A 22,756-nucleotide genomic window follows, 5' to 3' on the forward strand; every position below is an offset into this window, starting at 1 on the left:
TTGGGTGTAGGTGAAGGAATTATACTTTTAAAATACTCTTTGCAAGCAGAAAACTAGCCATGTTTTTACCAATGGACAAGGCACACTGTGCTGCCAGAGGGGAGGGGCTCACAACCCCATTGGCCCCACTAATAAATGATCTTTCCCCAAATTCCTGTGACACACCTGTGGACCACTCGTGGCACACCAGTGTGCCACAGCACAGTGGTTGAAAATGGCTGCTCTAAGGAGCTCAGGGTGGTGATTAGTTCCTTCCCTCCTGTTGTCCTTGCAAAAACCCTGCGAGGTGGGTGAGGCTGAGAGATAGTGACTGGCCCAAGGTCACCCAGGAAGCTTCATGGCTGAGTGGGAATTTGAATCTGGATCCTCCAGGTCTAAGTCCAACACCTGAAGTATCACAACATCCTGGCTCAATCAGTGCTGCCTAGTCTTCCATCATCTTAATCTGCATGAGCAGATGCAACCTGATTATCTTGTTTGGAGATTCATCCAACTGTGTTGGTTTTTTATTTCACAGACCTATGGTGGGCTGAGATTGCAGTGCCACCTTAAGCATATGCCTGGTACCTTCTGGGTGACCAAAGCCAGCCTGAGTTGGCCTGTAAGGGTCCCACAAGAGAAAGTCCCCCTTCTTGAAAAATGCCATGCTGGGGTAAAGAGGGAAAGCTACTCTCTCCCTGCGAGACATAACTTTGAAAGGTGCCTCTTTGCCCAGTTAGCAAGGATTGAACTAAATGCACGGTGTATGAATTAAATGCCAGTGAAAATAGAGCTGCTGTTTGTGGAGAATCCCAGATAGCTTCCTTCACAGGAGAAGAGCAAGTTCGGGGTGGGGGGTGACTTTCATTGAGGCAGCAACGGGGGGGGGGGGGAGACTTAAATCCCACCATCGCCTGGTTCCAGTCTTGGTTGCACTATAGCACTGTCTTCTTCTGTAAAGACAAGGAATAATAATATTGGTTGCAGGAAGGGAATAGCACAAAATGTTGTGAGGAGTGGGGTGGGGGAACAGGACAGTTGGAGTTGATTGGGAAGAGGGTGAAAGAACAAACTGAGCATCTGAAGAGAGGAAATAGATGTGTAAGGAAAGACTGAGGGCAAGTGGGCATTGTGGCAAGTGGTTAGTGAGAGCACCCTGCTCCTTGGCTCTCCTCTTCATTCTTCTTGCTGGTTACACTGGGAATAGGCAGGTCAAGGCTGTCAACGCTAGGAAGCACAAACAGAAGGAGGTCACCTTAGGAAGCCTACTTCCCAGATTAAAAGAGTCCCCGTATCTGGAAAGTCCTCTTAGCAAGCAAATGGGAATGGATCGTGATGCTCTGAGAGATGTGGTAAGCTCATAAGTACATAAGAACAGCCCCACTGGATCAGGACATAGGCCCATCTAGTCCAGCTTCCTGTATCTCACAGTGGCCCACCAAATGCCCCAGGGAGCACACCAGATAACAAGAGACCTCATCCTGGTGCCCTCCCTTACATCTGGCATTCTGACATAACCCATTTCTAAAATCAGCAGGTTGCACATACACATCATGGCTTGTAACCCGTAATGGATTTTTCCTCCAGAAACTTGTCCATTCCCCTTTTAAAGGCATCCAGGCCAGATGCCGTCACCACATCCTGTGGCAAAGAGTTCCACAGACCAACCACATGCCGAGTAAAGAATATTTTCTTTTGTCTGTCCTAATCCTCCCAACACTCAATTTTAGTGGATGTCTCCTGGTTCTGGTGTTATGTGAGAGTGTAAAGAGCATCTTTCTATCCACTCTGTCCATCCCCTGCATAATTTTGTATGTCTCAATCGTGTCCCCCTTCAGGCGTCTCTTTTCTAGGCTGAAGAGGCCCAAACGCCATAGCCTTTCCTCATAAGGAAGGTGCTGCAGCCCTGTAATCATCTTAGTTGCCCTCTTTTGCACCTTTTCCATTTCCACTATATCCTTTTTGAGATGCGGCAACCAGAACTGGGCACAATACTCCAGGTGTGGCCTTACCATAGATTTGTACAACGGCATTATAATATTAGCTGTTTTGTTCTCAATACCTTTTCTAATGATCCCAAGCATAGAATTGGCCTTCTTTACTGCCGCCGCATATTGGGTCGACACTTTCATCGACTTGTCCACCACCACCCCAAGATCTCTCTCCTGATCTGTCACAGACAGCTCAGAACCCATCAGCCTATATGTGAAGTTTTTATTTTTTGCCCCAATGTGCATGACTACACAGGTCATGGTTCAGGATGTGGACTCACCTCCCTGCATTACAATCTCTGCGCATGAACTGGAAGTTGTCCATGACTTTGTGTACCTTGGCTCAACAATCTCCGACACTCTTTCTCTCGATACTGAGCTAAAGAAGCGCATCGGTAAAGCAACTACCACGTTTTCCAGACTCATGAAGAGAGTCTAGTCCAACAAGAAGCTGACGGAACATGGTCTTTCCCAGTTTGAAGAGACACTTTGCAAAGAGGCAAAGAAGGAAGGCCCATAGCCAGGGAGACAGACCAGGGACAGACTGCACTTGCTCCCGTTGTGGAAGGGATTGTCACTCCCCAATCGGCCTTTTCAGCCACACTAGACACTGTTCCAGAACCACCATTCAGAGTGCGATACCATAGTCTTTTGAGACTGAAGGTTGCCAACAACAACAACATTGAAACGCATTTGCCATTTTTCTGACCATTCTGCCAGTTTGGAGAGATCCTTCAGGAGCTCCTCACAATCACTTCTGGTCTTCACCACTCAGAAAAGTTTGGTGTCGTCTGCAAACTTAGCCACCTCGCTGCTCATCCCTGTCTCCTGGTCATTTATGAAGAGGTTGAAAAGCACCGGTCCCAGGACAGATCCTTGGAGCACACCACTTTTCACCTCTCTCCGTTGTGAAAATTGCCCATTGATACCCACTCTCTGTTTCCTGGTCTTCAACCAGGTCTCAGTCCAGAAGAGGACCTGCCCTCTAATTCCCTGACTGTGGAGTTTTTTCAGTAGCCTTCGGTGGGGACCGTGTCAAACGCCTTCTGAAAGTCCAGATATATAATGTCCACGGGTTCTGCCGCATCCACATGCCTGCTGACCTTTTCACTTCCTTTGGAGTGAACTTGGGCCAGGCAGGCAAAACAGTTAAAATACTGGGCGTTCAAGAAGAGGCTGGAAAATTCCAGCAGTGCTGGGAACAATGCAAGGGCTGAAAGCAAGAGGCTGATGAGTGAACAAAAGGAGAAGGAAGGAACAGGTAGGCGGCAAAGATTGGCACGGTGCTTAAAATGCAAGCTGAAATAAAGCAAAATCCCAGACCTGGCAAGCGACTGTACTTCTCTACCTTAAGTTTTCTCATTGATTCTACTAAGAAGGATCGGAGACTCCAAAAGAATATCCAAGAAGAACAATTCAGGATAGAAGCAGAGCAAATTCTTTCACAGTTACTAACCATGTTGTTGTAATTAACTATTAGAGAAATTTGAGTTGTGCTTATGTGAAATTAATTAGGTTAAGAAAGAAGAGCTTTGCTGAAGTTCTAGTTGGTGCCAGGTTCTAGATTGGCTGTTCATCTGCAGGCTGTATTAGGTCTTCTTCTGTCTCCAGGAATTCCCTATTGGGCAGCCCAGTCATATCCAGTGATGGTGCACTGGGACTGCATGGTTCATGCTGTATCCACTGCTGAAACTGAGCAGGCTGGAGGTTTCATCGGGGTAAGGGGACAATTGTTACTCTTACCCTGCGTCGAGTTCCATCCTGCCCAATGGGGCTATTCAAATTGGTGCCATCAAAATTGCTGGCGTACGTCCAAGAAGCCCCGCGTAGGTATGCGACAGAGGTTATGATATGGTAGAGGTCTCATTTGTCAACTCCACCCTCTCCTGGGCCTGATCCCAGGGCCTAAGAGAGGAGGGTAAAGGAGGTAATTTGTACCTGGGCCCAGGGTCAAAAGGGGGTCCCAGGAGCCAAAGGAGGGGGCCCAGAAATTTCCTAGGCTCTGACATTTTCCTGTCTACTCAGACTTGTCTGTACAGGATGCCAGAGACACTACTATGACTGGGGATGCTGGGGACACTACTGATGCCACATGGATGGGTAGATCTGGACTCCAAAGGCTTTTCCAGCTGTCTCTACCTTCCCTTTACCCTGCTTCGCCCCTCCCTGCCCCTATTCTGCTCACCCGTCACCACCCTCCTCCACTCTGTTTCACTCCCCCCTTTTCCAAGGGGCCCAAAAGAAACTTTGTACCCCCTTATAAAATTCGTCTCGGAGGCCCTGCCTGATCCAACCTTTCTTCTGCCCTCCTCCCTTCCCTGCACCCTGCATTGCAGCTGTTGTGCCGGATTCAGCACTGGTGGGACAATACAGACTGGTGGGACCGCCAGCACTCCTTACTTCCAAGTCATCTCAAATGTGCTTTACTGCACGTTTGTGCTGGCTTGTGCTGGTGCAGCGGGCACTGCACTGGCATTAGTGACCATAGGATTGGGCAGTTAGTGAAATATTGGATGCTTTTTGTGCATGAGGCTTCAGTCACCTTGGAGCTTTGTTTATGTAAATATCTGATCATTGTTACTGCAGCAGAGCAGTGAATGAAAGGCATTTGTTCTGCAAATGAACACTCTGGCCAATGCGGGTTATAGATTCTTATTCTCTGACTGAAGCGAGAGCTGCTTTGAACCTAATGTATGAAAGCATCTTTAGAGTTTCCCTTCTTTCCTGTTTTAAGAGTGCTGGATTCTGGCTTGAGCTTGAGCCAGCTGACTCCTCTAAAGAGAAACTTGGGAGGCAGGAATAGGCGGTATCTAACACAGCATCCAGTAGCATGTATGACTAACCGTCTGTGTGCTTTGTTTTTTTCTACATGCAGGGGCTGAAGTGCTTGAGGATGGGCAAAGATTTCCGCTATTACTTCCAGCATCCCTGGTCCCGCTTAATTGTGGCCTACCTGGTGATCTTCTTTAACTTTTTAATATTTGCCGAGGACCCTGTCTCGCACAGCCAAACGGAGGCCAATGTCATTGTTGTGGGGAACTGCTTTTCATTTCTAACCAATAAATACCCAGAAGGAAGAGGCTGGAGGTTTTTAAAAGTGCTTCTGTGGCTACTTGCGATTCTCACGGGACTGGTAGCGGGCAAGTTCCTCTTCCATCAGCGTCTGTTTGGTAAGTCCTGTTAATGTGCTAAAAGCCTTTTCTCGCTCTGAAGTTTATGTGTTTTGCTTTCGGGTGAACGCTGGAGCAAAATGAAGCAAATGGTGATGGCTGAATAGGATGTACTGCTGTACAGCAGAGACAAGCCTGCCTCGGAAGCCAATGTCTCTGATTAGACTGCCACTCTTAATTGCCACAAGCAAAATACAGGCACCCCCTGCATTCACGGACCCGGTATCTGCGGTTCTCCGCAGCCCCCCATCTCCCCTGCACCCATTATTTTCATGCAGGTGCTTACCTTTGGTGCCAAGTGAAAATGGTTTGTCCTTTTACAGGAGGCTATAAGCGTGCAAGCTAATAGTGCTATGTGCAGGCAGGTAGCAGGCAGCCTGTGTACTCGTAGAGACGAATTAGATGTTAACAGAAAGCAGGAAGTTAACCGCTTTCTGTTAACGTTCAGTCTAGGACTTGGTTGTACTGTGCTAAGGGACATCTGATTTCCAAAGCAGCCAGCAGGGTGGTGATTCCGTAGTAAAGCCATGGGAGTAGTTTTTGAAGTGGGTTCTCAGTTTCAAGTATTTTCCCTCTCAAATGAGGAGAGTAAAGGATTCAGTCCATGTTTCTTGAGGCCATGTTCTGTGAATATTTTTCCTTTGGTCAGATCCCTCCCCCCCTTTTTTTTAAACTTAAGGAGCACATAAATATCACTCAAGGATTCCTCAAGTAGTTGAGTAGTTAGGCTGTGTTTATGACCTATGAATAGACCCAAGTTCAAGCTTTGTGAATCCGTCCCTATTTATACACTGCACAATATCTGATTTCCTAGCCCTGCTGCCATTCTCTTTGGTCTTCTCTGTCAAAAAGGAGAGAAGCCACAGCTCCTACTTTGATATCAAAAAGTTAATCACACTCGCTCTAATGATGTGCTCATTTAGCTTTTATATGGCCCCGTATTCTGAGCTAAAATGAAGTTTGTGTTTGCATTTCTCAGTTCCTTCCAAAAAGTTTAGGGTGATGTGCTCTCCTCCCCACAATCCTATACTTCCTGTGAGCCAGCAGTAGCATAGCTACATATGTGCGTTGCCGTCACTGCCCAGAATGGCTCTGATGGTGAGTGGGAGGGGCCGCTTACATGGCGTGTTGCGGCAATTGCGATCCTGGCCCCTGTGCCACCCGGGGCCAGGACCAGAAAATGCAGCAGGGACTGGGGTCATGGCATCCCCCCCCGAGTGGCACCCTGGGACATTTTCCCACCTGACCTCCCCAAGTACACAGTATGTTGTGGTACCTGCAGTTATTACCATGCCGCCCCCCTGTAGCTACTCTACTGGGACATTGGCCTCTTGTATAAGTCTAACAAATTACCCATTTATCTCGCTGTCTCTCAGGATACATTTGTTCACATTTGTTTCTAGTTGCCTTCCCCGTTTCTTCCACTGTGCAAGTTAGATTGTAAATTCCTTGGGGCAGTGGCCTTTTGTTCACTTTTGCTGATGTTAGCCTTTGGAATGCCCTGTACATTAAATGCTCATTGTCAAAAAAGAGTAACAACTGCACACTTATATATCCCCTTCTGCAGTGTCTAAAAACATCATGATCATAACATGAGGAGTATTACAGAATCCTGAAACCTTGGAGGTTGCTCATTTTTTCTTTGCATTTTTTTTGGTTACTGTTTTTCGGAGTCCCGACTTCAGCAAACCTGGTTCTGTGTACTGTTTTGATGACTTTGTTTCACTAGAAGATCTAATAGCTGAAACACTTCAGATTGTGACTTTCTGAACAGCCCTGCTAAACAACATCAAATCCCCTAGGAAGCCGCATTGTAAAAATGTATCTGCAAAAGTGAAGAACGGCCTAAGTCAGGCATTTCTTCACCTTTGCTGACTCATGTGCCACTGCGCACTTTTTGTGTGTGTATCTGGGCCAAGAGAGATTCCCAAGTGTTTTGTTTTTTTTGTTTTTTGTTTTGTTTTTACTGCTAATGTATTCTAGTGATGGAGAAAATTTTATTCCGAAAGGTGAATGAGTTCTTCGCACCGACCAAGAAATAAAAAAATAAAATAGAACTTGTCTCCTGACCTGGAAGAATGCTGGGGGTCACAGACTGCTGGTGAAAAGCCTGCTTTAACATGCTAAATAAATTGCTTTGGTTTAAGCCTTTCAGGACAAATCCTCACTGACACACAGACATTGTGTGTCTGCTTGGATTCTGTGTCCCTGAGCTGATGTCTTCACCTATTTGTGAATCTGTGCAGTAGGCCGCCGTCTGACCGGAGAGATCTTAAATTGCTTCTCTGACCAGAGAGCAGCTAGCATTTATCTTGTACTCCTTTCTAGTACATGCTTTGTTGATTATTCAAATACTGTTTTAACAGGTAAATCCCTGAAGTCAGTAGGCCTCTGTGGGAAACCGGAATCCTGTGTTCTCTAATCAGGAGTCTGAAATAGAGATAGGAGCCTGTGTAATGAAAGCTCTTCTTGAGAATTCTGGAGTTTTTGGCACATGATGGTATAGTCCAATTCCAAACTGTAGAGCAATGGTTCCCAACCTTTAGGAGCCTGCGGACCACTGAGGCAAACATAGAAATTGTCGTGGACCACATGCAACCCCCTCCATCCCCACGACACACAAAAATTACTATTTGGTAGCCCATGGGGGAGTGCTTAGTGAGACACTGGAAATGCCAGCTGTGGGGGGTTCATTCTCCGCCCTCTCTGGTGGTCCATGGGGAAGCATCTCACCAAGTGATTGCTCTTTCACAGACTACCAGAAAGGGTGAAGAATGGACCCTCCCCAGGTGGCACTTCAGCAAGCGCTGGACCACCAGAGAGGGCAGACAACAGTCTACATACAGCCACAACCGACACTTCAGTAGTCCATGGGGGAACACTCACTTGGTGAGACACTGGAAGTGGTCAAAGGTGGTCATCATTTTTCCTGAGACATTGAGGACCACTTCTCAGGGTCTTTTGGACCACCCTGTGGTCCCCAGACCACATGGTGCCGAACCACAGCTTGGGAACCACTGCTGTAGAGAAAGTTAAAGCCTAGTTTCATTTATGATGAACTACTCCAGCCAGGTGCATAGCTAGAAGGAGTGCAAAGCACTATGTTTTGCAGAAAGCCTCACCGCGCTGTGCAAGCAACCCCTCCCCCTCCCCTTCGGAGCCATTCTGGGTGGTGGGAGCAAAACGGAGGCCCGCCTCAGGGCCACCACATTCTGATGTATGCATAGACCAAGCCTCTAAGAACAGAGACAGAAAGCATCCCCTAGGTTTACAAAGCCTGTAACGCCTTGGTCAAGACAGTCAAATTATGAAGAAAGACACACACAGAGTGATCAAGGAAATAGGAAGCATTCTACCTAGCAGTTCAAATACTATTGGCTCCTGAAAGGTAAATAAATGTTTTAATATGTGCTGAGGTTTGGTATCTCTGGAATGGCCTGGTTCTGCAGTGTCATTTAGCATCTCTGGTATGAGTCTTAGACGGATTGCTGTCTCACTTGGAGGGGAGCGTGGAAGAGCAACTGCCGCTGCAATACTGCTGGGGCGTGTCTGTTAAAATCTACTATTTTTCCATCAGCCTGGTCCCCTGATACAGGACACCTTGCAGAAAGAGATCAAGAGTAGCCATGCCCATTTTCTTGAGCTTACAATGTTGATTTTGTTGTTGTTGTGCCTTTAAATAGGAAACGAAGGGCTGGATTTCAGTGTATTTGGCATTCTTCAAAAAAGGATGATGATGGTGCTTCCAGGTGAATTAGTAACATTATGTAATGTTGTCACGCAAAAGATGCATACATGGTATTCACGGAGGTATACTTACCTCAGTTTGGCAGTTTGGTATACTTACCTCAGTTTGGCCCTCAGTTTGGCTGTACTTGTCGTAAGAGGCGACTAAACAGCCACCAGTAGATGGGACTCATCAGCTTGAGAAGGCAGCTCATCTGAGAGAAGGAAAACTCTGATCCCAAACCTCCACTGCCTTGTGGCTACATCCAGTTATGGCAGAGGCTTCAGGAGACAACCTCGAGGCAAAATCCGGAGCCGGAGTCCCTGAAGCAGTTCATGGCTGAACACAGTCACGTTCTGGCAACTCCTGCGACGCCGCTAGAACCAACCGTACAGCCTTCTGCCTTTCCATTGGACCATTTCAGCGAAGTGGAGAGGGGGGATTTGCTGCATCGGAAACAGTCTATGCTCCATATCTACTTTACCCAGGCTTCGCGCACCGGAGAGGACACTCTGTTCCAAAACCACTATTCAGAGCGCAATACCGTAGTCTTCCGAGACTGAAGGATGCCAACATACTTACCTAGCTGTATGTGCCCTAACCAGTGCCTAAAGCATGCAGATCTCATATAAGTGTCTCTTTGTGTCAGAGGCACAGATCGACATTTCCGAAGTTCCTTCTCAATTTGAAGCTTTCCACTGTTTTTCTCCCAAGTTTAGACCTCCTCTGGGTTTGCAGGGTATTTTAGGCTCCTTAGTACTCTTCATCTGTGCATCATATACACCATAGTGCAGGGATTTCAACCTTTTCATCTCATGATACACTGAGAAAGCATTAAAAATTGTCGAGGCATGCAATCAGTTTTTTGATAGTTGATATAGCGTACCACACTGCTGTGGGGGTCGCGCATCCCCCAGTGGCCATAGTAATAAACTTCTAAGCTCCTGCCGCACACCTTTGGACCGTTCATGGCACACCATGGCAGACTGGTTGAAAATTGCTGCCCTAGTGTCATGTGATTCAAATCCCCCCCAGCCGCCACTCATCTGATCATCTATGTTAGGGGTGTCCAAAATTTTTGGCAGGAGGGCCACATCATCTCTCTGACACTGTGTTGGGGGCTGGGAAAAAAAAGAATTAATTTACATTTCAAATTTGAATAAATTTACATACATTAATTCATCAGAGATGGAACTTGTATGCATGAATGAATTTTACGGAGCTTGTTTATAATACACATACGAACTGTGCTACTGGCATGCTTTGATAAAAACACATGCGGACTATGAACTTTGTAATTCAGTGCGAATGGTGGAGCTGTTGTCTTGATCTCAGTAAAGGGGGGGGATTAAAAAAACTCCTGATCTCCCCCCCCCACACACACAGCAAGGCCGACCTTTCCTTCACTGCCGCTATTGCTTCACAGACATAAAACAGCAAGCAGTGGAGGTAGCACTCGGTCCGGAGCTCACGCAAGGGGTTGTACAATCAGCCCTTGCACTGAGAGCAGTCACATCGAGCCAGCATGAGCTCCAGCATGTCTCTGGTGGTCCAGAGGCTCATTGAGACTGGGGGCTCCCTGTGAGCCAAATTGGAGGTCCCTGCGGGTTGCAAATGACCCATGAGCGGGGGTTTGGGCATCCCAATCTACGTGACCCTTTCCCTGGAATAGGAGTGAGTTGTCACTTTGTTGCTGACTTGTGATAGGTGCAAATGAGGAGGGCTAGCTATGGCTGTGTTTGGGGGGAAACAGCTTATACTACTGAGGATTCCTTCACCTTATTTTGTCTTACATCCTGATAAAAAGTCTAAGCAACTTACAGCACAATCCTATATATTACTTAGAGGTAGTCTTCATTCATTGGGGCTTACTCTCTGGTAGGGATGCACAGAAAACTGGACTTATTAAAAATACTCTAATTAAAACTTATGTTCAAAGTTTTATGCTAGTAAAAAATAATGGATCTGCATTAATTTGTTCCTTTGGGGTATGGTGAGGTGGAGAGTCTTCAGTAAAGCAGAACATGAACTGTTTTGCTTATTTTTTTTTTAAGAGAAGATTTTGCATTGGTTTGCATACTGGGTGCAGCTTTTTCACTGGGCGCAGCTTTTTATACTTGAGGCAGATTAGTCTAAAGATAGAGCCAGCACACCTGTTGGAACAAATAGAAACTGGGATGGAATCGATGCTTTCCTAGGCATGGGTTTCAGAGTAGCTGCTGGCAGTTTCATGACATAAGTATTAAAATAAAAGTACTGGGAGCTGGAAAGGAGACACACTTGGTGTTTGAGAGTCAGAAATAGAATAATTAGGAGGGTTCATTTCTCCCTGAGAAAAGTTGAAATGATGTCATGAAATTTTTCCCAATGATATTGTGTTAAAAAGTTGCTTGTACTAACATTACTTTCTGTGAGTTATTTTTTTTAAATTCAGATATGGGGATATATATTTATATTTATACAGGTATTTATATACCGCCTTTCTTTGGTCCTCAGATTTCTCCTCAGACTTTAATCCAAGGCGATTTGCATGGGCAGGTTGTTCTAAACCCCCGTAGGGATTTTTACAATTGAATAGTTCTCGTCTTTCATAGAACTCCTCCTTCCAGCTGGATTCCTTCCTGGTCTGGCCTCTCTCTGGCCCTTCGCCTCCCACGCTCCACTTGACAGCAACTCCTCTCTGCCATCTAGGGTCATATCCATGTTTCTGAGAAATAATACAGCCACCTCTTGATAGAGAAAAATCTAATAGTAATCTTCTATTTGAGAAAAAAAAAGTCACTCAGAGCTGAAGTTCGGGCTTTCTGGAAGCAAAATGGTTTTTTAGATTCAAAGTCTAGAAACTCTTATACCGTTGACCGTTCCTTGTATGGTTTTCAGAGTACAAGCAGCCCCCTTTATCTTTGGAGGTTCTGTTTTAGCCCCCTCTGTCCTGTTTCCCCTCCATAGATACAGAAACTGCAGATAGGGAACCCTATATAAATAGTGCCCCAGTTCATCTATTACAATACCTTTCGTTTTACCGTTTTACTGTTTCTTTTTACTGTTTGTTTACTGCTTGCAGCGCAAGTACTTCTTGCTTAACATTCTTGCTGAACGTTAAAATGCTTTTTCCTGTTAGTCGTCCTCTAGCATGCAGGCTGGTTAGCTACACGTTCAGTTCTTCAGTTCAGCAAGAATGTTAATCAAGACGCACCCACAATGCAAACACTACCAAAGTAAAACAAAGGTACTGTAATGGGCGCATGGAGGGGGTCACGGGGGTCCCCGGATGCACAGCTAAGTGAAACTGCGGATACCTCATCCACAGATATGGGGGACACCTGTGCTTGTTCATTTTTATGAATGAATATTGTATCTACTGCGAAACTGGGTCACAGCATTTGAAATGTGGGCATTTATTTTGAAAAATATTATTAGAATTTATAATAAGAGCTTGGTAAATAAGTGCCAGAAAACATGGAATGCAAGAGATGCTGAAGAGGGTAGGTAGTTATCTAGGGAGAAGAAAATTTCGCCAAGGCAGCAGGCCATTGGGTGCTGACAGTATGGTCTTAGAATTGATGGCAGAGCAAATTGGCACTGGATAAATTAATATTCCTCCTGGAGGAGCAAATAATCTGTCAGGCTCTTGCCTGATTAAAGACATCTTGATTGATTGAGGACTTTTAATTGATTTAAATTTGCATAGATCTGCATGCACATCAGGCTAGTAGTTCTGAAAAAAAAAGAATCTATTTTCTGGATCAGGCTACTTAGAAGTAAGTCCTCCTGGTTTCAGGGCGGCTTTATTTCCAAGGAAATCTGGGACATTTCAGCTGGCTTGTCAGCGATTTGTGACGGCTGGCATTGGTGATGGAGTGTCCTACTTATCCTTTTTACTGTTTAGATCAGTTCTCCAGAAGGGAAAGATTAGGGGTCGTACAGATACACATGAGTGCTCTGGGTCTGCTTCTACCTCCTCCTTCCCCATCCTTTGGTCCGTGAGAGGGAGAATGGAAATAGGCACCAATTTAGGCAAGGAGTGATATAGATATAGAAGAGGGATATACCTCTCCTAATGTGTTGCCCTATTGATTGAGGCTGTGATCCTATGCATACTTATGTGGGAGTAAGCCTTCTGGGACATACTTCTGAGTAAAACTGCATAAAATTGGGCTGCATATCACACTAAATTGTTAATCAGTAGGAGAGAAGGCCAATCCTAAACTGGCTCCCGCTAGTGGGACAGACACATGTGCTGTTGCAAACGTGCCATAAAGCAGTGTTTCTCAAACTGTGGGTTGGGACCCACTAGGTGGGTCACAAGCCAATTTCAGGTGCATCCCCATTCATTTCAATATTTTATTTTTAATAGATTAGACTTGATGCTACCATGGTATGTGACTATGTTTGAGGAAATGTTACTGATTTGTCCTTTTAACAGGCTACTATGTATATTCTTTTAATAATGATAGTAAATGGGACTTCCTCCTGGATAAGTGTGGGTAGGATTGTAGCCTAGGATTGTTAAAAACGTTTCCTGCTTGATGATGTCACTTCTGGTCATGACATCCCTTCCGGTGGGTCCTGACAGATTCGCATTCTAAAAAGTGGGTCCTGGTGCTAAAAGTTTTGAGAACCACTGCCATAAATCATGTTGTGACCGCATGGAGGTCACTGCCACTGGTGGACAGGCCTGTTCTGGCTGGTGACATCGGAGCAGTGCCCGCTGATGGGGGTAAGTCCAACAGTGTATGGTCAGGAGGCAAGGGGAGGACAGAACAGGGGCTGGGGTGTTTGGGGACAGGGAGGAAGGCGGTTCAGGCCAGGGAGGGGATGGGGCAGAGGCTTCCGCCACATCCTAACCCCCATCCTAGGCCTTAAAGCCTCCATGGATATACTCAGCTGGCGTGGATCTGAGTTTATCCATGGAGGCTGCTGAAGCTCGACACACAGTAAGGGAGCAGTTCTCTTACTACAAGGAGACCTCTGGCTGCTTCTCTGCCCTTGTAGGATACAGCAGCGGTCATTTCAGCACCATTGTATTGTGCCACAGGCTGACTGGTTAGGATTGAGCTGTTAATTGGCAAGTGGGGTCTGCAACAAAATGGTGCATCTTCGCAAGCCCAGAGCCCGGTTCACTCAAGCAGATCAATTCCCTTTGTCGGTTCCTCCCATCTGCATGTTCTTCTGCTGTTGGCTTCCCCCCCCCCCATCTGACATTTCGGCACCATGACCAGGGTGACCAGATGTCATAACCATGGAAGAGAACAAGGCATCCCAAAAGGTAGGGCATCCAAGAAAAATGCAGGACAAGACAAAATAAAAGCGAAAAGCACTTGTGTATTGATTTCATGTGGTTAATTTAAACACTGTATTACTTATTATTAAGTTTAAAACTATATTACATATAATTTATTCATTACAAGAAGGCTATGCGCTACCTGTAGGGACCCTCTCACCAGGCAATTTAAGGTCTGTTCTAGGACACGAGGCCATGACCTGGAAAAAGAGGACATCTGGTCACCCTGTTCGTGACTCCCAAACATGCTCAGTCTGCATTAGTCTGTTCATTTGAATGTTTGTTTGTTTTTTGCTTTCTTTTCTCTGATTAAACCAACCACATCTTGTCTGATCTCAGAAGCTAAGCAGGGTCAGGCCTGGTTAATACTTGGATGGGAGACTGCCTCGGTATACCAGGTGCTGCAAGCTTCTACCATAGTCTTTCGAGACTGAAGGTTGCCAACCATTTCTTTGATTTACAAACTGATCTTCTGCATATCTAAGGAATTTTCTCAAGTATGGAGAAACCACTACTTTGTGGGAGGCCTCATTTTATGTGCAACCTAATGAACACTTTAACTACCTGATGAGCTTGCTGTTATTAAATAGTGCATTACTAATACTTTAAAAGATCGGCATCTCACTCACAGGACAAGCTGAGGCAAAACAAGATCTCTGTTTCCTCTTGTATCATGTTACATTTTTATTCCCTTTTTATTCCCAAGTAGTAATGGGGGGAACACCTTTTTTTTGTTGCATAGGAAAGCTTGATAATGGGGAGAGCAAATCTGGTGCAGTGACAGAATGATTGCAGAGCTGGCCTTGAGAGAATTGTTGTACTAGAAGGAAAGGGTAACATTTGAATCAAATTTGAAATATTCCCCAATTGCTTAGAAAGTGATGCAGTGTAATATAGCTTTGAGATGAACTTGTCAAAAATTGATGAGACTGTCTTGTACCTAGGATGGGAACATCTTGCTATTATCTTCATCCCTGTTCCATGTCAACAATCTCCTGCCTCTGTTCGACTAGCACAGATCCTTGAGAGTGGGGCCTTGCTTTGCAGCGTGCAGACAGACTCATTCAAACTAAAGATGAAAACAAATTTTGATCATACAAAGGTCGTTTTGAGTTCTAGCTGAGTAATAAGGACACAGAAGTAATTGTATCCTGATTTAATTATTGGTAGTTACAGCAACTGGATGAAACTGGGATTGTGCACTCCTTTAAGTGAAAAATGGCTACAAATGAATTCCATTCATTACTTGGTGTTGTTGTTTTTTAAAGAATGCTAGAGGCATGAGTGAGTTATGAATGTCATGTTTCATTTGTTGTTCATTCACTTTTCCCACCCCAGAGGCCAGAATAAGTCTGATGGAAGTATAGGGAAGTGGGCAAGGGAGCTGGGAAAGGGAGATTGACACAGTTTAGTGTCAACTTTCAGTGCAAACATATTTTAGCTAAAGTGTCCAATATTATGATGAGTTTTCTTTCCATACAGAATAGCCAGTCGCAATGGCAAGGTGCCTTCTCGCTATGCTGTGAGATGGTTGAAAACTGCTGTTTTAGAGCAGCCGTTTTCAACCACTGTGCCGTGGCACACTGGTGTGCCGCGAATGGTCCCCAGGTGTGCCGCGGGAATTTGGGAGAGGGTTATTTATCAATAGGACTATTGGGGGATGTGAGCCCCCATTGAAGCACAGTGTGCCTTGTCAGTTGTCAAAAAGCTGATAGTGTGCCTTGATCATTTTAGTGCCTTGCCAGTGTGCCACGAGATGAAAAGGGTTGAAAATCACTGTTTTAGAGGGTAATGCTGGCCAGCTGACTGGGCCTGAAGGCAATCAACTGATCACTGAAGCGACATGACCATTGTGTCCTGGACAACTGAGTCCTGGTGAAATGGGTCCTGGTTTTAGACATTTGCTTCTGTTCTTTTTGCATCCCGGATATTTGTGTCCTAATATATGTATTTTTTTATATTAGATGTATTTTTTATTTTTGAAACACAAAGGTAGGGTTACGGATAAGATGCTTAGGATATATATTGTGGGGATTGCGTCCCAGTTAGAATCTGTTTGTTGCCTAGTTATAGTGGAATGTAAATGACTAGGATGCAAGAAAAACCAGACATGGATGTCCAGGGATGCCAATGACCAGGGCACAATTGTCCAGGATGCAAATACCCTAGTGACTATCCCCGGTGCCTGGTCTGAGCAGTTTCTCAAAGTAGCAACACAGATGCCCTCACCTTGCCAGTGACCTACTGTTGGATTGATCCACTTGGTCTGGGCTACTTCTTGCACGTTTGACCCTGCAGCCTGTCCTAGCTGTAACCAAAGCATGACATAATATGTCTTTGACCACCATCCCAGGTTGTCTAATCATAAGACTCATCTGGAATGTAGTGACCCTGATAATTAATGGCTTAAGGTTTATTATGGCTGTTTTATAGCGCAGTCCTTTGCATGTCTACTCAGAAGTAATTTCCATTATGTTCAATAGAGCTTGCTCCCTGGAAAGTGTATATAGGATTTCAGTCTTTATGTTTGCCTTCATATTTCAGATGAAAGGGTTTGCATCTGGTCCCTTTTGCCTGCCATCTCAAAATAATACCAATCCCTTTACCGGAATACTTGTGACTGACGGCTTTAAGAATATCTGCCTAATCAAAAATACCTGAACTGACAGCCAGCTGCTGACTATGAATGCAGGCTCATCAGTTTCCAGCTGTGGCCTGTGGCCAATTATTTGGTTGACTTGGAAATAAAAACTTGGCATCATGTACCACTGAAGATGCAAATGTCCTTCTAAAAATAAAAAAGCGAGCAGCCCTTCCCAGAAGTTCCTGTTATGCACTTCCATTTTTACAAGCTGGAAAAAATGTCTATGCACTGGTTATTCTTTTACTGAATCCCAGAACTTCACTGGCAGGTTCTTTTTGCTTAGGAACTGCTTCCACCCAAGTTCCACATGAAGTGAATGGGGTGTTTCTCAGTAAAAGGCTGCATCTGTGGGGGGGTTTTGGTTGCTGGAGGTCTCCTTGGGCAATGGCACCGAAACTGTGAGATATAACTCCCCCTGGGAACTGTGGAAACCAGACAGGGACGCCGCAGAATCCTTGTGAAAAACCCACCACCGTATACAATGTATTGCATTGTAATTGGGAGCTGTAACCAGTGGCCCAGTAGGTCAAGGGAGCAGCCAGATGAAAACGTTTCAGAATCATTGTCCTTGGGGTAAGGGGACATTTGTCCCCCTGCCCTGGGGTAAGCCCAAGCAATTGCTATGGGTCAACTTGGACCTGCACCAGTGATATTGCTGGCACAAGTCCGCATTGATCCGTGCAGGCGGGTCAGAACCTGAGAAGGGGGATGGAATTTGGTGTGATCCACCTCCTACTTTTAAAGACAGGAAGATGATGGTAATTGGACATGTGTGTGCTTTATGGAGTCACTATGATATATTGTTTTTTTCCAGATTTGGAACCAAATTATCAACTCTCTACTGGTTGTGGACTGCATCTGGTTAAAATAGATTACTTTTCCAGTAATCTGTACCTTTAAAAAAAAATTAGAATATAAGTTGTGTTTGAATTAAAAACCCAAACACCACATTTTGCAGTTTTAATCAGCAAATTAAAAAAAATATCCATTTTCCAACTCCCCTATTTATAGGTTTTTGCCATTTCCATCAGCTCCCCCTACTCTAGGTTCATGTAAAATAAGAAACTAGTAGCAAGATTGTCCACCAGAGGTCACTGTAAACATTCCATACTTTGGCAGCCTCACTCACCCATCCTGTTTTTCCTAAGTAGTGAAGACTCCCTGGACTTTGACATTCATGTGACAATCATTTTGTTGATTGTGCTGTTATAACTGTCTTAAACTGTGCACTGCCATAGAAGCATATGCCAAGTGAATAAATTTAGTGCATAAAAATGCTTAGATTTTGGCTCATATAGTCACTTGGAAGTCGAAAGCTACAAAACTTTTTAGTGGAGGTTTTCTGAAGGATCATTTAGATTTTCTTTGCCTATCTTCATTTGATCTAGAGACAGCCATTTTGTTTAAACCATGTTTTTTTTCCATGGAAATCTGCTATAAGCGTCCCAAGTTTTATCACCTGAAACTGAACTGATGTTCTTTGTTGATGGAAATGCACAAAGCTGTCATCCTTCCTTCATTTTACTGTTCTTGTCCTGCCAGAAATTGATCTGACTTCATTCATTCCCCCCTCCCCCACATTGGTTTCTGTGCCTTCTTTTAGATAGAGTCAAAAGCTGTAAAAATCAGACGTGTGTTAAAATTGCATGATGCATCTTCAAGCTGCGAGCAGCTGCAAAATTCAGAGGGAAGCTGCCAGGCTGGTCTTCACCTTAAAGCAGGCTCTGGATTTATTATGGTCTTCTTTAATACTGCAGTTTATTTTATTTAGCATATGGCATATAATACATGGACTTATATATCAATTAGATTAGATCAAATGTCAATGTCCAGTTTGTCCAGTCATTCAAGGACAGTTACCTTCATTGAAAAAAACATTGCAGTTTCTCACAGGTTGTGTTATTGCTAAGGAAGGGAATGAACAGAACGTGATATATTTTATACTTACGTTAAAAAAAAATCTTTATGCAGTGGTGGTTTTACAGTGAACCTCCTCCAAGTCTTCATATAAATAATTAAGAATTTGTATCTTATCATCATTCAGAATGTGTTTGACAAACCTGCTTTGGTTGTGAGAGGGCATCTCTGTGCTTTCTCATCCATGTAGGAGGAATTTGACCTTAAATGTAAAGTGATTATTATTATTATACTTTATTTTAACCCCGCCTTTCTCCCCGAAGGGACTCAAGGAGGCTTACAAACAAGGTTAAAACAAGTTAAAAGCATAATTTAAAAGCAGATAAAAACATAACATATCATAAAAACAGTAATCAGATAAAAACTAATCAGGTAAGAGTATAGGGCAGCAAATTAGAAAAGGATCAGGTCTGTGAGCAGATGTTAAAAAATGTTAAGAGATATAAAAAAGGCCGGGAACTCAGAAGGCTTGTCTAAACAGAAGGGTCTTCAGGCCTCACCAGAAAGTTTCAAGAGAGGGAGCTGTTCTTAAGTCAAGGGGAAGGGAATTCCATAGCGTTGGTGCCACTACTGAGAAGCCCTAGTTTCTTGCCGCTGCCCCACATACCTCCCTAGGTGGCGGCACTTTTAAGAAGGCCTTCTCTGGTGACCTAAGAGGATGAGCCAGATTGTAAGGGAGTAGGTGATCTCTAAGATACCCTGGCCCAGAGCAGTATAGGGCTTTAAAGGTCAAAATCAGCACCTTGAATTGGGCCTGGAAACGAATGGGCAGCCAGTGCATCCGCTGGAGAAGCGGACTGACAGTCAAACCGCCTACCTCCAGTAACCACACAGGCCGCTGCATTCTGCATTAGTTGCCGTTTCCAGACCATCTTCAAGGGCAGCTCCACATAGAGCGCGTTACAATAATCTAGCCTCGATGTCACCGTGGCATGGATCACCGTGGCCAGGTCTGCACGATCCAAGTATGGCCGCAGCTGGCGCACCAGCCAAAGCTGAGCAAAGGCCCCCCTAGCCACAGCCGCCACCTGGGAATCCAGGGGCAGCTGCGAGTCCAGGTGGACCCCCAAGCTGCGGACCTGCTCCTTCAGGGGGAGTGCAACCCCATTCAGCGCAAGCCAATACTCCAGCACCTGCATCGAGGGTTTCCAAACCAGGAGAACCTCTGATTGATGTCAAGTGATGTTCCTTGGGACAGGAAAAATAAAATCCTAACATCACATACATAGTACTGAGTTCTGAAGAGGATTAACTGGGAAATATATCTTGATATGTTAGCTGAATGAAATGTGCGGCAGTTGTGGTAAAAGGAAATTTTGTGCTAGGGAGTATTGGGAAAAATGAAAATAAAATGGCTGGTGTCCTAATGCTGTAATTAGTGTGACTGCACTTGGAATTCTATGTACAGTTCTGGTCTCCCCAAATTCAGCCATTTCTGCTTGATGTTGCATATACACAACAGGGATTAAATGTATACACCTGTCAAATGGGCAGAAATTGGTTAAAAAATGTTATAGAGCTAGACAAGGAGCAAAACACGGCAATGGGAAGCACAATCCTAATTAAATTTCTGTGTGGTGCTGTAAGAGATTCCCTTGCATCCAGCATGGGAAGAGATGCTGCTGGAGGTCTCCCAGAGGTAAGGGGACATTTGTTCCCCAGTGACCCAGAATCTGGCCTTTGGAAGTTAGAGCCTTTTGTGCAGTAGCTTGTGTAAATTTGAAGCAGTAGATTTAGGAGATGACTCCTAGGAAGTGACTCCCACTGGGTGTGTTTGTGTATGCAAAGTACACTGTAGATCACAAAACCACACACACAGAGTTTAAATATGCATGACAATTGGTAAGTTCTGCACCTTCCTCCCCTAAGAACATATAAGACCATTAATAGTATCCGAGGTGCTGGTTGGATTTTTATATTGACAGAAGTCATGCAAGAAGGAGCACAGCTTGCAGCATATATTTTAAATCAGATAAGTGGTTGACATTGTCTATTGACTGTATCGGTTAATTGTTCTCCTTTGAGGAAAATAGAATGAACTTGTTTCACACTGTTTGTGTTTGTCATATCAAACAAATGAATGAAACACAAAAAAAACCCTGTGTGCACAGATTTAAAATATCATTAGGCAAATATGAACAGGTGTCGGGTGCCTTTGGATTTGTCTGGAAACAGTTTCATCAGGGTGATATCAGAATTAGCTGTGCGCAATGAACAAACAGCCTTTTAAAAAAGAAAATAAAGAAAATTTAAATTTTCAGAACGTTATGTGAAACAAAGATTTGCCAAGTCCTGTAGAAGTTCAGATTACACAACTGGGCAGCTACTCACTCAGATGTTGCGTGTTAGCTTGCACAATGGATACACACACTATTTCAACGGTAGCGCGCTATGGCTGCAGGAACATCTGGCGCAAATAATAAGCATGTTCGACACCTGATCAAGTACCATGGGAGAAGAAAAGTTTCTGAAACTTTGTAATGTCAAGTGTGTTCTCCACTATATGTTTGGGGGCAGGTAAAATAGTTTCTTAGCTTGGGGAGATAAAACCGGAACTAGTTCTACAGTGTACAAAACTTTAAACTAGTTGCTGATTTGACAGCCCAGTTCTATCCCCTGCCATTCCATAGCACATGCTGCATGCAGTGATTGGTGGGGGGGCAACCAGAGGACCAATGAGCGGTAAGTAAAATCTTTTTTACTTACCCCTCATTAAGCCACTTTGTCAACAGTGAATCTCCTTGGGCCCCTACCAGCTATGTAGCTGGCATAAGTCCAAGGAAAGGAAGGGGGCATGTTGGGCAGTGAAAAAGTATGTGTTTTGTCTTCAATAGGCAAAAAAGTGACTTCCGGTTTTCCGATGAAAACCAGAAATGATGTGTTTATTTATTTTTCACATTTTTATACCGCCCTTCCTCCAAAGAGCTCAGGATGGTTTACACAGCTGCTCCTCCCCTCTTTCTTGTCCTCACAACAACCCTGTGAGGTAGGTGAGGCTGAGAGAAAGTGACTGGCCCAAGGTCACCCAGGAAGCTTTGTGGCTAAGGGGGGATTTGAACCTGGATCATCCAGGTCTAAGTCCACCTCCCAAACCACTACACCACCATGGCTCTCTGGTTTATTATTATTAATTATTAACAGTATTTATATACCGCTTTTCAACTAAAAGTTCACAAAGCAGTTTACAGAGAAAAATCAAATAACTAAATGGCTCCCTGTCCCAAAAGGACTCACAATCTAAAAAGATGCAAATGAATACCAGCAGACAGCCACTAGAACAGACAGTGCTGGGGTGAGGTGGGCCAGTTACTCTCCCCCTGCTAAAAAAAGGAGCACCCACTTGAAAAGTGCCTCTTACCCAATTAGCAATTGGTTTATGCGTTTGAAAGGCATTAGGAGGGCCGGGGAAGCCTGTTTTTTGCCTATTGAAGGCAGGTGGACGTGTGCGGCCTCTGCGGGCCTCAGAAAGCCCTCTGAAGGCAGCTGAAGCACAGCTCTAGTCACCTTTGGAGGGTTCAGGTTGAGCCAGATCCACAGATGGAAAATCCAAAGATAAGGAGACTCAGCTTGTGTACCCCCCACCCCATGTCAAAAACATGTTGACAAAATTGAAGGGCTTTTACGTCTGCTAGGCTCAGATCAAATCTTTGTATTCAGATGCCAACGCTCAGCAAAACAAACTGGTATTTTTGAGAAGGTGCTTTAAAAAGGTTGTTTGTAGCCAAATAAAGAGAAATGGCTAAAAATATACACCAAGGCTGTATGGAAGATGTTTGCACTTGGGAGTGAATCTGGTTCTGATAAAATAGCCATTATTTCTCTTTATTCGTGGACCATGGAGACCCAATATTAGCTATCCTGGACAAACATAAAGCTGTTTTCTCTACAAGACCTCCAGTGATTAATTTAGAAATATTTACCGATCACCAATGTTGTAATCATTAACAAAGGCCAGACTCCAAAGGGGCTTGTGGGAATCTTTCTTCTGCACATCAAGGGTTTTTTTTTTTTTTTCTTAAGCCCCTATCTAAAAAATAGCAACAT

At 44.5% G+C, this 22,756-nt stretch overlaps 1 protein-coding gene across 3 annotated transcripts in view; it reads left to right on the forward strand.

The window, feature by feature from the left end:
* TMEM117 (transmembrane protein 117) overlaps positions 1 to 22,756 on the forward strand; it is a 242,335-nt gene that overhangs the window by 8,563 nt on the left and 211,016 nt on the right. For all 3 annotated transcript variants that reach the window (XM_066634408.1, XM_066634410.1, XM_066634409.1), the window contains exon 2: positions 4,846 to 5,140. In XM_066634408.1, the coding sequence (XP_066490505.1) occupies positions 4,846 to 5,140 (295 nt within the window). The remainder of the gene's footprint in view (positions 1 to 4,845; positions 5,141 to 22,756) is intronic.

Source organism: Tiliqua scincoides, chromosome 7, assembly GCF_035046505.1.
Source record: "Tiliqua scincoides isolate rTilSci1 chromosome 7, rTilSci1.hap2, whole genome shotgun sequence".
Classification (NCBI taxonomy): Eukaryota; Metazoa; Chordata; class Lepidosauria; order Squamata; family Scincidae; genus Tiliqua; species Tiliqua scincoides.